This window comes from Neoarius graeffei, chromosome 26 (assembly GCF_027579695.1).
Source record: "Neoarius graeffei isolate fNeoGra1 chromosome 26, fNeoGra1.pri, whole genome shotgun sequence".
NCBI classification, from domain to species: Eukaryota; Metazoa; Chordata; class Actinopteri; order Siluriformes; family Ariidae; genus Neoarius; species Neoarius graeffei.
In genome coordinates this window covers 39,859,276-39,875,342 of record NC_083594.1, presented here as the reverse complement: position 1 = coordinate 39,875,342, position 16,067 = coordinate 39,859,276, and the positions used below count along the sequence as shown (strand labels likewise).

The window sequence follows — 16,067 nt, the reverse complement described above, 5'->3', positions numbered from 1 at the left end:
TTTGATCATCTCCAAATGGACTTCATTGAACTGACACTTAGAGAGGGAAAATGGGTCCCTTAAAAATAAACTAAGCAAAGCTTGTGCAGAAACAGGGCTAGGATGGACAAAAGTCCTCCCTGTAGTACTCACACAAATGAGGATGCAAACTAGGCCTAAACATGGGTTAAGCCCATTCAAAATTCTGTTTGGATGAGTACCCAACACAGGGATAGGGCCAGCCCAAGGAACACTGCCGGACACCAGACTGTGTGATGATGCAATGTTGAATTACTATGCAAGATTGTCCTCTGCTTTGAAATCTATCCACAAACAGGTAAAAGAAGCACTTCCCAAACCCACTGAGGGACCTCTGCACGATCTACAACCAGGGGATTGGATCGTGGTGAAGGACTTCTGACGAACCAAGTGGAACAAGCCACGGTGGAATGGCCCATTCCAGGTCCAGTGCACGACACCAATGGCAGTGAAGGTCACAGGCAGAGTGATGTGGATCCACACTAGCCACTGCAGGAGGGTTCCTGAACCGGCTGAGCAGAAGGGAAGAGGAAGGCCTAAGTGACCAGATGCTGACTAAAGCTCGTGAGGAGAAAGGCATCACTACATGGAACAGTGCGAGTATCACGCATGCACCCTCAATAGGGAAGAGTATTTCAGTGTCTAGCTGATAGATAAGTCTTAGGGTTTTGAGTTTCCTCCAAGTCCCGGTGAGGTGGGACGAGGGCTGATAGGGTGTGCCCACCCTCTGAGCACCAACAAATGTCAAGAAGGGCAAGGGTTAACTCGGTAACATCACTGAGGCACTGAACAAGATGTGCAAAGTTGCTGAACAATTACGAGCAGATGAACATGGAGGAGTTGAAGACAGCTGATCGTGTTAGTTCAGTGGATGGAAGACTCTGATTCCATCTACCATACCGGTCCTGGGCTTAGTGATTGTGATGCTATGTTTGCTCCCTGTTTTCTGTCAATGTTGTATGTCTGTGTTTCAGAGGCAGCTGACAAATATTGGTTACCAGATGGTGAAAATAGACTCAGACGACTTGCCTTACTGGCCTCCAAACCCACACGAAGACCACAACCCACCGTTCGATGACATCAGCACAGTGGACATGAAATTAGCCCTAACTTAAAACATTTTCATTTGTGGTTATTTCCTGTTCTATTGTTTCCTGATCTATGTATATAGCTTGCTAGTGTAGCCCGGCAGTCTGAACAGCCATTCTAGTATCAGGTTATCTATGTTCACAGGTTGGGTGGCTCGCCACTGCCGCCTAGTGTTATAACTGAGTGATAGGAAGTGGTGCATTGACGAGTGTTTACAGAGGAAAAAACAACAGACACAAGCGTGGAGAGTCGAGCTTAACAGCATCAGCAGAAAGCTGTTATTAGCCAGACACAACAGTTCACTACTTGTCTTTGAAGTAGAGAGTAGCAAGGCTACGTGAGAAGAGTTTTTGACCATGGAAGAGAAGTCGTCTGAGTTGCGGAGTTGCCGACCTGTCTTAACGACGTGGCTATTGAATATCCCGGTGGGTTAGCTGTTACCAAACATGGTGAATTAGCACATTGAACTAGCACTCTGGTTGATAACTTGAAACACGTTTATAACTTGAAAATGTGGATTTATTGTGTTACAAAACCAGTTGGGATAAGCTCATGGTGATATTATGAATGGTGTGTTTATTTGAAAATGTTGAACACTGTGGAAAAAATGTTAAATAGGCCTGTTGGTCAGCTAATTCAGCTAATGTAGCAGACATGGTTAATATTAGGTTGTTAATGTGTGAATATATTCTTTGTGAGATATTTTATTAAGCATATGATGCAAAGGTTAAAGCATATGTGAGTGTAATGTTATTATGTGTATTATGAGGGATTGTGTGATTCTGTGTTTAACTTTGAGAGATAAGGAAAAAAGAATGAAAGAGACAATACACAGTGGACTTTGATAGGGACAATTATTAATTTCTTCTGCACGTTTTGTGCAGGCTGTTTTTTTGTTTTGTTTTATTTTTTATTTTTGAGCTGTCTACAGACTGGCTCGAGTTACTCAAGCTGCCTACATCCCGCTGCCTTCTGGTGTCCGCCTCATCCTTTCCCTTCATCACTGCTCCAGTTTATCTTCAATCATCATCTTCATCTCTCCTCTCCTCACCTCACCGCCTTCATCGTCTGCAACCAGGATGGACAGTCTCTCTTATAAAGGGTGGTAGGACAATTGAGTGCACTCGAAAATTAAACTGAACATTCATAAACTTTGGGTTGAGTAAACAAATACTTGATTCACACTCACCCTGTTGAGACAAGTGTACATTTTTCTTGGTTTACTAAGATCTCAATTTTTTTTTTTTTTTTGGTTGGGTCCCAATCATTTGTTGGTGCATTCATACAACATGAACACAAGTTTATAGTTAAGTTCATGCCAAGATGTGTTTTTAAATGATGTTAATGCCAGCTGTGATTCTTATTACAAAAAATGTAAAGTGTATTGAACTGGAAGAACACATTTGAAGCTATGGTTTAACTAGGTTAAGTGAATACAAAAAAAAGTGAAAGAACCGAGTTAACTGTTGGTGTGGGAAATATTGGAAAGAAATAAAAAAAAAGGTGTTTAATCTACTTATTGCTCTATTTTACTTTAAGTCTCCTCTTAGAACCTAGACATAGATATACCTGCATGGTTGATGAACACACACCAGGTAGGTTACAATAGTGCAGAGCCAGCCAGGAGACTCAGGTGTTTTAGAAGCAGGTTTTTCCCTTTTTGTAGATATTGTAGTCTCATACCAACACTGATTAAGACGTTTTCAAACATAGCTTAAAGAAAAAATGGAACTCTGTAACAAATTTCATCTTTGTGGACAAAATTATCTTTATGTAACTGGCATTGAAGATTCATGCTCAGAGCAAGAAATCACAGATTTCTTCAAACCTAATGGAGACATTGCAAAAGTTGTGAAGGTTCCAGATGAGTCAGGGTTCTATTAGAGTATTCTTCAGACAGAGCAATCTCAAGATTAAATCCTGATACTGTAGGTAAAATACCAAGCCCTAAAGACTCTAATGTAACATGGCATGTGAGGACCATATGAGAAATTTGTCAGGATGAGCTTGGCAGGGAGCTTGCACACAGATACTTAAGTGAACTACAAGCTTTACATGGGGCCAGTAGAGAAGGGTTTTTCACTATGCTTCAGAGCCAGCTCCAAAACCTCCAGGTTAACATTGATCCTCCTCAGGAAAGTGTGGTTCAGTTACCTTCTAGTCAGCCTAGCCTTACTCCTCATGTTGAACCCCAGACCCATGAGAGTCAGCATGGGAGGGTGGGAACTGCACATAGCCCCACATACATGACTGATGAACCCACCCCAGACGACAGTCATGAGGTCGCAGGCATCATACCACCTTGTACCCCTTTTGATCCTCCTCCCTCAAGCATATCCAGCAACCCAGTACATGTTAATGAGAGCATGTTTAACCCTCCACACATCCAAAAAGTGGTGGTTGAGCACATAATGCACAGTGAGTCATCACCCCCCAGCTACAGCCAGAGCAGGATTCGAACATTTTCTGGCAGGCTTCCTAAGCCAAATGGAGAAGTGGATTATGACACCAGGCGTACGCAGGTTGAGCTTCTCCTTTGTGACCCCTCATTGTCTGAAAACCTCAAGGTAAGGAGAGTACTGGAGAGTTTACTCAGTCCTGCCGCTGATATTGTTTAATCTCTTGGCACAAGTGCACCTCTCCAGTCATATCTTGAACAACTTGAAGCTGCATTTGGAGTTGTAGAAGATGGTGAGGAGCTGTTTGCAACCTTTTTGAGCTCCAATCAGAATTCTGGAGAGAAACCCTTCACTTACCTAAATAGGCTTCAGGGTTTATTGACCAAGGCAATTTCTAGAGGGGGAGTTGATGCAAAGGACTCAAACATTTGCTCTGCCAGTTCTGTAGAGGTTGTTGGGACCAAAGCTTGATTGTAGGTCTTCAACTTGAGCATCAAAAAGGTTCCCCACCATCCTTCTCCGAGCTGCTCCTTTTGCTGAGGACAGACGAAGACAGACGTGCTGCAAAACTTGAAAGGATGAGAAAACATTTGGGAAATGCAAAAGCTGCTTCACACATACACTCAGTCTTTAGCATGCCTACCTATGATCATGACCCTGATGTTGTTGTTCCAAAGAAACAGGATAACACACAAAAGTTAGAGAAAGAAGTTGCTGAGTTAAGGAAACAAGTAGCAGCACTGTCACAGAAAGAGAAATGTGACTCAAAGGAAACTGCTAGCAGCAGCAGCCCCATGATTAACAAAAGCAGTGCCCAGGGTGATTGTCTCATAGCAAGTGCAGCAAATCCCCGACCAGCCTTTAAAGCTCCCACCTATCCCAAGCCTTGGTTCTGCTTTAAATGCGGCCAAGATGGTCACATAGCAGCTAAGTGTGATAATGAGGCAAACCCTGCTCTTGTCCATAAGAAAAATGCAGAACTCAAAGTCAGACATGAGAATTATCAGATGACACAAGGACCCTCTCAGCAACCTTTAAACTACTAGCAGCTCCTGCTGTGGGACAACTGGGAGCTGATAACAAGGATTTGTTAAGTCCCATGATGATGACACATGGCTCAAATGAGAAACCTGTATCCAGTGCTTTAAGATCTGACAGTGAAGTCTATTCCAACTTACCTGATGGTCTTATTGGTCCACATTGTGCTGCCACTGTATCAATCGAAGGTGTGCAATGTGAGTCCATTTTTGACACAGGGTCACAGGTTATGACCATCTCTGAGACATTTCATGCTTCACATCTGTTCTCCTTACCTGTGCGACCCATCCATTGCTTGCTTGAAATTGAAGGTGCAGGAGGGCAGACTGTACCCTATCTTGGATATGTTGAAGCTAATCTGACTTTTCCCCACACTGTCACTGGTACAGAAGTTGAGCTGACAGCCTTGGCCCTTATTGTCCCTGAGTGCCACTTTAACAGTAAAACGCCATTGTTAGTTGACACTAATGCTCTTTTGCAGCTATACCAGCATGCTATAGAGCATGAGGGCCCCAAGTTTTTAGGGAGGTCAGACAACTATGCTCAACTTCTACAACAAGTAGCTTCTAGCAGCAGAACTGAAAGTAAAAAAAAAAGTCCTGTTAAACTGCATAGTAAGAGCCCCATCTCCATTCTTCCTAATCAGAGAGTTCATGTCCTTGGAGATGTCAGGATAGGAAAGTTAAATCCCAACACTTCCTTTGTTCTTGAACCGTCTGAAATGGCCTCATTGCCTGGTGGGCTAATGTTGGAATGTGCATTCTTGAACATTTTTTGTAAGGTTGCCAGCAAGGTTCCTGTTGTCATCCAGAATGTGACAAACCATAATGTCACCTTGCTACCAAAACACATCATTGGTGAGCTTTCTGCAGCAGTGTGTCTTGGTCCTTTGAGCTCCGAACAGTCCTCCTCACCTCATTCTGGGTCATCAGATGAGAAACTAGGTGAGGAACTTACCTTTGACTTGAACAACCCACTTCTTGGAGAGGAATGGAAAAAACACATCACAGACAAGCTTAATTCCATCCGAGATGGTCTTTGCAACTGATGAGATGACAAATGGCCACACAAATGCAGTCAAGCATCACATTAGGCTAAGAGATGACACTCCTTTAAAGGAGAGACCCAGACCTATACATCCAAGTGACAGAGAAGCTGTCAAACAACATCTAAGAGAGCTACTGGATGCTAGGATAATTAGGGAGTCTGAGAGTCCTTTCATGTCTCCTCTTGTCCTAGTCAGAAAAAAATGGAAAGATAAGACTGTGCATTGATTACAGAAAACTAAACGCACGCACCACTAAAGATGCGTATGCTCTCCCTAACATCGAAGAGACGTTCTCAGCACTTAGTGGTGCTAAATGGTTTTCTGTGATGGATTTAAAATCTGGTTACTACCAGGTAGAAATGGTAGAGGAAGACAAGCACAAGACTGCATTCATTTGTCCTTAGGCTTCTATGAATTTAATAGGATGCCACAAGGCATAACAAAAGCCCCCTCTAACTTTCAGCGTTTGATGGAGAAGTGTGTTGGGGATCTCCATCTAAATGAAGTGCTTGTGTTCTTGGACGACCTCATTGTTTTCTCGGAGTCAATTGAGGAGCATGAGGCCAGGCTTATGAGAGTGTTGCAGCACCTTAGAGATTATGGCCTGAAATTATCTCTTGAGAAGTGCCACTTTTTTCAGTCATCAATAAAGTATCTTGGCCATGTTGTTGAAGCTCAGGGTGTTCACACTGATCCTGATAAGACCTCTGCTTAAAAAAACTGGCCTCGTCCCACAAACAGAGAACAGCTTGAAAGGTTTTTAGGGTTCACTGGTTATTATCGATGCTTTGTTGAAGACTACTCTAAGATAGCCAGGCCCTTAAATGCCCTGAAAGCAGGTTGTAATCATCCCCGCAAGAGAGGAAAGATCTATAAGAGACCTTGTCCAAAGGGTCCTGCAAAGTCTCGTGTCCCTTTCAGCAATGAGTGGAATTCTGAGTGTGACCTTGCCTTTAAGACTCTTGTTGAGCGGTTAACATCCGCTCCAGTCCTTGCATTCATAGACCCCAAGCTCCCTTATGTGTTACACACTGATGCTAGCAAAGAGGGCCTTGGGGCTGCACTTTATCAGCAGCAAGACGGAAAGTTGAGAGTGATAGCTTACACTAGTCGTGGGCTATCCAAGAGTGAAAAAAACTATCCGACCCACAAGTTGGAGTATTTGGCATTAAAGTGGGCAGTATGTGAGAAGTTTAACGATTATCTCTATGGGTCTGAGTTTGTTGTTCTTACTGATAACAACCCGCTCACTTACGTGCTCATTTCTGCCAAATTGGATGCAGCAGGGCACCGCTGGCTTGTGGCCTTGTCAACTTATAACTTCAGCATAAAATATTGAGCAGGTCTGGCGAACAGGGACGCTGATGGGTTGTCCAGATGACCAAATGGTCCACCAATGGAGGATGATGTTTTCCTAAGAGAAAGGGAAAGAATCGAAGGCTTCAAAACACGGGTCTTGGATACTGAGCCTGAGGTGATGTCCAGCGAGGTCATCTCTGCAGTGTGTCAGCATCACTGTTGTGACATAGGTCCTGACGAATCAGATCATTCAGTTCTGGTTGAATCTTTGGCTCTGGATGTTTCAGCTGTACCTGACTGTTTTGCTCATTCTGGACAGGACACCTTACCCGGCATGAAAAAAGAGGACTGGTACAGGTGCCAAAGGGAAGATCCCTCCCTCAACCGGGTCATTTCCTTCCTTGAAGCAGCATGGAAGCCACACTTCAGAGAGCTGAGGGGTGAGTCATCTGAAGTCAAGCGACTCACGAGAGTGGAAAAAACTTGAATTTCAGGATGGAGTATTGTATAGGAAATGTCTTGATCATGGCAACGAAGTCCATCAACTTGTCCTTCCTCAGAAATTCAGAGATCGTGCTTTAAAGGGCATACATGATGAAGTTGGCCATCTAGGCGCTGAGCGTGCCCTCAGCCTTGCTCACGCCAGATTTTATTGGCCTAACATGGCAAAGGCTATTGAAGAAAGATGTCAAACATGTGAAAGGTGCTTTCGGAGGAAGGCTAGGCCTCAAAAAGCTGCACCTATGCAGAACATCCAGACCACCTATCCGCTGGAATTGTCATTAGAACCTGACAGCCATGATACAAGAAACATCCTGGTCATGATGGACCATTTTACAAAGTTCGCCATAGCGATACCAACCAGAGACCAAAAGGCCAAGACTACTGCCAAGGCGCTTTGGGAAAACCTTATAGCCCCTTATGGTTTCCCTAGTCACCTCCATAGTGACCAAGGCAGGGATTTTGAGTCCCACACTATAAAGGAGTTATGTTCTATCATAGGAGCGGAAAAAGTGCGCACCACACCTTATCACCCTCAAGGGAACCCAGTGGAGCGATTCAATTGCACACTCTTGAGTATGCTCAGGACCCTTGAGGACAAAGATAAGCATCATTGGAGGGACTATGTGAAGCCATTTGTACATGCGTACAATTGTACAAGAAATGACGCGACGGGCTACTCACCATACGAACTGCTCTTTGGAAGACAGCCTGCATTGCCAGTCGACTTCATCCTGGGAACCAATCCTGCTGGAGGATTTCGCAGTTCTCATTCAGAGTACGTTCGTAATTTGCGCCACCGCCTGCAGGAGAGCCATACAATAGCTGCTGATCGAGCTCGCAAGAGAGGAGAACAAAACAAAACCAGATTTGATGCTAAAGTTAGGACAGCTGAACTCGTCACAGGAGACAGGGTGTTGGTGCGGAATGTTAACATTCGAGGAAAGCACAAATTGGCAGACAGATGGGAGAAAACGATTCATGTGGTGGTGAAAAGGATCAGCGGAGGGCCTGTCTACATGGTCAAACCTGAGAGAGGGAATGGTCCACATCGCACATTACACCGTGATCTCCTTCTTCCCTGTGGATTCCTGCCTGTCAATGCAGCTTCTGAAGAGGAAACTGAGACAAAAGTGTCAAGGAGGAAAAGTCAGAGAAACAGAGAAGCCGTAGATCAGGAAATGGATCAGAGTGATCAAGAGGATAACCCGAGTGATGAGGAGGATGGTTATTGGGAAGAGAGGGTCATAGAGGTGATAACGAAACCCCCCATCATGCAACTCGCATGGGATGAGACCAGACAACCTCTGGCTGCTCTCAACCCTCAGGCCATTGAATTCACCCCTCAGATTCCTAAAACCCTGTCTGAGGAGGTGCAACCTGACTTCCAAGTCCTGTTGGAACCCTGAGCCAGAAATTGAGGCAGATGTGACATCATCTGATCATGTCATCATAGACATTCCTAAAACTGACACGTTAAACTTTGCTCCACAATCTGAAAATCAGGCACAAGAATCATTAGGGCAGGCACAGGACAAAAATAACTTACCTGAGTCAGAGCAGAGTTATAATGTTCAGCCAAGACATGTAGCTTTAACTGAAAATGAAACTGATGAGTCCAGACGTTCTGCAAGAGAAAGACGTCCACCACAAAAGTTTACTTATGATGAGCTAGGAAAGCCACTGATTCTTGCACTTAGTTCATTCTTTGAAAGTTTACAAGCTTTACTGCCCCAGTCCCAGATCAGCCCTTTAAATATTCACTGAGGTGCATGCATGCAGGGACTCATGCAGTATCATACACCAGGAAGCTGACCTTAGATTTTGAAAATGATGCTGAATACAGAACATTTTTAATCATGTTCACCAAAGGATTTCTGAACATGTTGCAGGGATCAAATTTAGAATTAGTATATATTTACAAAAAAAAAAAAACAGTAAAGTTGATCAGTTTGTACATTAAATATCTTGTCTTTGTTTTGTACAAGCCAAAAAGGATTTGCACATCATTGCATTCTGTTTTTATTTGTTTTCCACAGCATCTCAATTTTTTTGGATTTGGGGTTGGAAAAACGTTGCAACATGTTTGAGGAAGCGTGTCATTGTGGTGCAGTGGTTTGTACTGTCGTGTCACAGTAAGAAGGTTCTGGGTTCAAACCTCATGGCTGATTGAGGCCTTTCTGTGTGGAGTTTGCATGTTCTCCCCAAGCTTGTGTCCAAAGCCATGTGGAATAGGTTTACTGGCTATTCTAAATTCCCCATTGGTGTGAACAGAAGAAACCTTTATTCGTCACATGCACACTTCAAGCACAGTGAAATTCATCCTCTGCATTTAACCCATCTGAAGCAGTGGGCAGCCACACCAGAGCGCCCGGGGAGCAGTGAGGGGTCAGGTACCTTGCTCAAGGGTACCTCAGCCTAAGGCCGCCCCACATCAACCTAACTGCATGTCTTTGGACCGTGGGGGAAACCGGAGCACCCGGAGGAAACCCACGCAGACACAGAGAGAACATGCAAACTCCGTACAGAAAGGCCCTCGCCAGCCACGGGGCTCGAACCCGGACCTGCTTGCTGTGAGGCGACAGCGCTAACCACTACACCACCATGCCACCCACCCTGAACTGTTTTTTTTTTTTTTCAGATTTTTTTGGGGCTTTTTTCACTTTTTATTGGATAGGACAGTGTAGATACAGGAAATGAGTGGGAGGGAGAGAGAGACGGGGAGGGGAGGGATCGGGAAATGACCTCGGGTCGGAATTGAACCCGGGTCCCCGGATTTATGGTATGGCGCATTATCCACCTGAGCCACGGCGCCCCCCACCCTGAACTCTAAACAGCAAAACTGCACCTTGAGATACACCTGTTATTAATCCATTTTATTTGGCGCTAGAATACCACCAGATTATACAGATTTAACAGGTTCAGACTGTTGGCTGGAGCGTATTTGCTTGTGAGCAGAAATCAGTGGAATTACTTCTGAACACAAGGTTTTAGCTGAACTCCTGTTTCTGCTCCACTGTTGTGTGAAACCACTGAGAAATACTGATAGTGTGTGATAAAAAAGACACTTGAGACATGAATGTTGAACTAAAAATGCTTTAATGATTTACAAGCAATAAAACATAAAGGATATATTTATTACATATTAATATGGATTCATATATCAGTAATATCACTTGCAAAATATCTGCACACTCATACTGTCATTCTGTGCTCACTGTTACTTATATTTATACTTATTTATATTTACTATTTCATCTTTGCACTATGTACCATATTGCACCAAAAGGGAAAATACTTTCTGTGATGAACAGCTAAAATCCAGATTCATATATCAGTAATATCACTTGTAAAATATCTGCACACTCATACCGTCATTCTGTGCACACCGCTTACTTTATATTTATCTATTTCATACTTGACTTACTTGGATTACTTTACACTATGCACCTATTGCACCATTTTTTTTTTTTGTTTTCTGTATACCCTTTTTATCTGTTTTGTACTATGAGAGCTACGTGAAACCGGAGTCACATTCCTCGTGTGTGTCCACATACCTGGCAATAAAAGTGATTCTGATTCTTTATTTTACAGCAAATTCTCAAATCTGATTGGATACATTTTGCATTATTTTAGTACAATTAATTTTATTTTTGACTTTCTATTTTAATTTTGCATCATTTTAGAATAATTTATTTAAATTTGTATTATTTACATTAGTTTTATATTATTTTAGTATCATAAAATACATTTATGAGAATTTTATTTTTGTATGTCATTCCGGCTGTCACGGAAGGTTAATATGAGCACACTAGTACTAATACATCATTATTATCACTACAGTAACAGCTCATGCACAGAGCATACATAAATGGCAGACATAATCAGACAGATATTTGTTCAATAGGTCGTTGATGTGACGTTTTTGCTAAAAGATATAAATTTAACATTTACAGAGTTTCAGTTATTACCTAAGTTTCTTTTACGTTTTCAGAAATCCAAGGATAAATAATACATCCAAGGTGTCATTAATAAATTAAATGTTGCCATCATTGTCGAATCGCTGCAGTATAAGTAGAATAACACACGATCCCTGGATGCCCACTACGTCGATCGCGATCGACCGGTCAATCTCGAAGGCAGGGATGGTAGATCTCATGATTGATATGTAAATATTAATATATTTGTTATGAAATTAAAAAAACAAAAACAAAAACGTCGTGGTCATTTTTACATGTAAACAAATTCGCTTTTTCCCTGAAGTGAAATGTCAGCCAAGCGCTGCGTCAAAAAAAATGTTACATTAGGTTACCATGACAACCAGTAAAATGAAACTGCTGGTTTCAAAGATGCAGCGCCGTGATTTAGGAAACTTCCGAAACCTCGCCTCGGGGCTGGAGATGCAAGGGAGGGCGTTTGCGCAACTTAACAGTGCGCGCTACACTGAGCAGATTGAAATTCTCCAGTCAGAGTTTGAGAAGCGATTTCAAGACTTTGCTTTGCTCGAGCCACTAGCTACATTCATGTGCCACCCATTCGGGGAAGATACTGAGGTGGATTCCCTCGCCTCAAAAGTTGCGGCACTGTTTCAGCTGAACACGTCTGCCGTGCAAGACGAGATGCTGATGCTGCAGTCTGACATCGAGTTGAAGTCCAGGGCGCATGGGCCGTTTTGGAATTTACTCACGGAGGCGAAGTACCCGAACATGCGGCAGTGTGCCACCTCCTTAACCGCATTGTTCGGCTCCACTTATTTGTGCGAGTCGGCCTTTTCGCATATGAAGATCATTAAGTCCAAATACCGCTCCAGTATGTCCGACGATCATCTCGAGGCCTGCTTGAGGCTCGCTACCAGCAGCTACTGTCCGGACTATGCAGCCCTCTCTGACTCCCTCCAGTGCCGATCATCATTGGATTAAGATCTGATTTAGGGCCTACATCAGTATGCTATGTATTAATGTTGTGCTGTTGCTAAGTTCCACGGTTAAAAAAATATATATATATATATAAAAGAAGGAAAAATGTTTTTATATAAAATTGTTGTAAATGTCAAATCTCTGTCTAGTAGGCTATACAAAAGTCAATTGATGTGAACAAAAATGTTTTGGGGTTTACAATGCCTGTCTGGATGCATTTAACTTTTTTTTTCTAAACATAGCCCTTTTTTTTTTTTTTACAGTGGGCTTGTTTCATGTTTACTTATTAGTAGTTTGCGGTTTATAAAAGTTAACAGTGATTTGAACAAAAATACGTTTAGGAGTACAAAGCTTATGCATTTAACATAATTTGAATGTAAATATCAGTCACCTTTTTGTATGCATGTTTGCATATTATTAAACAAATTGCATATGAATGTTTATAAATCATTATTATTATTATTATTAGTAGTAGTAGTAGTAGTAGTAGTCATAGTAAGGCCTAGTAGTGGTAACAACCTGGTCCGAGTAGATCATATTAACTTGGTCATTTTAAAAGTAGCTCACGAATCAAAATATTGTGGGCACCCTTGCGCTAGACCATGCAGGGCGGTGGGGGCGTGCGCGACTTTTATAGAATAATTTTGTACACTTGTCGGTCGTTTGTTATTCCTTAATCTCAACCTTATTAAACTTAAAATCGTATTAATCTTAGCAATCTAAAATATACATATTTACATGAATAGATTAAATATACAATACAAAAATCATGTACAAATTAGACAACTATTAATTTATAATATTCATGATACTAAAATATGAATCTATAACATCCTACACTAAAATGCCTGCACGTTTAACAGGAACCAGAAATATAAACTGACGGACTAGTTTTTTTAAAATAATTTCTATAACTGTTTTATTCTATTATTATTAAAGCCACAAATCACCAATGACCTCATAACAATACAAGAGAAAAGATATTATACAGATCACCTTTATTGCACCTCGTGTTTTAAGACATGAAATATGGACAACAAACAAACAAGAAATTAATTAATCATTTAAAAAAAAATTAAAAAAGACGAAAGTCCTGGAGCCTCGGATTAAAAATGCATCCCACCACACACCACAAATAATTACCATACATTATATGATGGCTATAAGGTGTTGAGGGAAAGTCTGCTCATAAACAGAAAAATTTAGCTGATGGTCCTATTGAAGCCACCTCAGGCACAATAAACACACTGCCTTCGACAAGGAGGGGCATTTTCACTGTCCTTTTGTTCATCCCTTCTCTTCCTTTTGCCCTGGTGAGGAGCAGGAATATACCCTTGCGGGAGACACACCACAGGGACCATACAGGGGTTCCCTGAAGGAAACGGGATCCATACTGGGGTCGGGTTCCTCAAAGGTGAGGGCATCCATATGGGGATCGGGTTCCAGAAGGGTGCTGGGTTCTCTAAAGGAGTCCATATAGGGTTATAGCAGGGGGCTGGGTTCTTCAAAGGGATCGGGATATTACAGGGGGCCAGGTTCCTAACAGGGGTGGGGATCCTAACAGGAGTCGGGGTATAGCAGGGGGGTGGGTTCCTCAAAGGGAGCAGGGTCTCGCAGAGGGATGGATTCCTAACAGGGGCCGGGTTCTCACAGGGGGGCGGGTTACTAAAAGAGGTGGGGATCCGAACAGGTGTCGGGGTCTCGCAGGGGGGCGGGTTTCTCAAAGGGGATGGGACCCTTAAAGGAGATGAGCTCCCTAAAGGGGACAGGCTCCTCAAAAATGCCTCAAGGACATCATCATCAGGTGTCGGGGTCTCGCAGGGGGGTGGGTTTCTCAAAGGGGATGGGACCCTTAAAGGAGATGAGCTCCCTAAAGGGGGCAGGGCCTCCAAAAATGCCTCGAGTCCATCATCATCCTTCTCCTCTTCCTCATGCAGATGTGGCGTGGGGTCTTGATCCTCTTTTCGCTCCTCCCTGGCAGGAAGCGTCCTTTCTGTATCAAAAAGAGATGAAAAGACATTTCATGTTATTGAAAGCATTTTATCTGTTTTAACTCGGTTATTATTTTCCAGAGTGTATATTTACTGTTTTACAGCCCAGCGAGAATACACATAAAACCCTGAACACTGGAAAACAATAATTCAGTGACATTAACTTTGCTAATTAGCCAATTAGCTAAACTTAGCTTCGCTAATATTACTCATCAGAGTAACTACTTAACTTTTTAGTAAACTTTAAGTAACTATAGAAATTTTGACATTTTTCAGTGCGTCTGTATGTTTTTAATTAATAATCATAAAATCATCTGTAACCGTTATAGCTATAATACTCGAACAGTAAAGTGCTAATGCCGACAGCTTGGTCACTGAGCCAACTTTTCTGACTAGCCGCTAACTTTAAGCTAATTATCATGGATGTAAACCGATTAGCCAAACAATAAGGAACACGTCGCTTTGACCCCCCCCCCCCAAAAAAACCCTGTTAACTCTGTTCTTGACAGCATTTCTGCTTGTTTAGTGCTTTTTTTGTTTGTTTGTTTTGTTGCGGAACTGAAAGTGAGAAAACCCACTAACTCACCGCCCCACGGCTCGTTCAGTTGGCTGCCTTCGCCTGGCGGCAGCGCCTCAAACTGCAGCAGCAGGTCTTCAAACTGAAAGTTCATTGAAGGCGGGACTTGAAAAATCTCCAATCTCGAGGCGGGGCTTGAAAAATTCAGAGCTGTGTCCAGTGAGAGTCAGAGTTGCTCGTGTGATTCGGAGCTCAGCAGTTTAACAACAGAACGGTTATGATCCGCCGGCTTAAATACAAACGATCCACCGGTTTAAATCCAAACATTCCAGGGGTGGGCGGGGATGTCATGAATATTCATAAAACAAGTAAGAAAGAATGTGTCACCTGATTGGCTGGTGAAGGCTTTTGGACAAACAGTCCAAAGCCTGGTGGGCGGGGAATCATTAATATTCATAAGGAAAGTAAGAAGGAACATGTCACCTGATTGGCCGATGAAGGCTTTTGGACAAATAGTCCAAAGCCTGGTCAACGGGGTGGGCGGGGATGTCATTCATATTCATAACCAAAGTAAGAAGGTACGTGACACCTGATTGGCTGGTGAAGGCTTTTGGACAAACAGTCCAAAGCCTGACCAGGGGGTGGGCGGGGAAATCATTCATATTCATAAGGAAAGTAAGAAGGAACATGTCACCTGATTGGCCGATGAAGGCTTTTGGACAAACAGTCCAAAGCCTGGTCAACGGGGTGGGCGGGGATGTCATTCATATTCATAACCAAAGAAAGAAGGAATGTGTCACCTGATTGGCCGATGAAGGCTATTGGACAAACAGTCCAAAGCCTGGTCTATGAGGTAGGCGGGGATGTCATTCATATTTATAACACAAAGTAAGAAGGAACGTGCCACCTGACTGGCTGGTGAAGGCTTTTGGACAAACAGTCCAAAGCCTGACAAGGTGGTGGGCAGGGAAATGATTCATATTCATAAGTAAAGTGCCACCTCGTTGGCTGGTGAAGGCTTTTGGTTTCACCATGTTGCTTTATGAGGAAGCGAACTTTTTTTGCTCCTCACCCATAAGTCCGAGTACAATAATGAGTCCATGATCAGGAAAAGATAAACCGCATTTACTGCGGTGAATTTCAAATGCTTATCATTTCATTTTCCATCAGACTTCAGATGAGGATCTTCCAGGGATTCATTTTTGAAAATGTTGTTTTCACACATTCATATTTCATAAATATAATAATGTT

General features: G+C 42.7%; 1 protein-coding gene across 1 annotated transcript; it reads right to left on the bottom strand.

The window, feature by feature from the left end:
* Nucleotides 1-13,537: 13,537 nt before the first annotated feature.
* LOC132874209 (myosin light chain kinase, smooth muscle-like) lies at nt 13,538-14,970 on the bottom strand. Its single transcript, XM_060910198.1, has 2 exons — nt 14,886-14,970; nt 13,538-14,301 (listed from the first exon to the last, which is right to left on the bottom strand). The coding sequence occupies exons 1-2, from the start codon at nt 14,968-14,970 to the stop codon at nt 13,538-13,540; spliced, it is 849 nt and encodes a 282-aa protein (XP_060766181.1).
* Between the last annotated feature and the right edge of the window lie 1,097 nt (nt 14,971-16,067).

Bases quoted from the DNA above. Each gene is read 5' to 3' on its own strand.
- LOC132874209 (XM_060910198.1), bottom strand. From the start codon at position 14,970: ATGAACTTTCAGTTTGAAGACCTGCTGCTGCAGTTTGAGGCGCTGCCG. The intron at 14,302-14,885 runs GTGAGTTAGTGG...TTTTTGATACAG, and splicing joins ACTGAACGAGCCGTGGGGCG to AAAGGACGCTTCCTGCCAGG.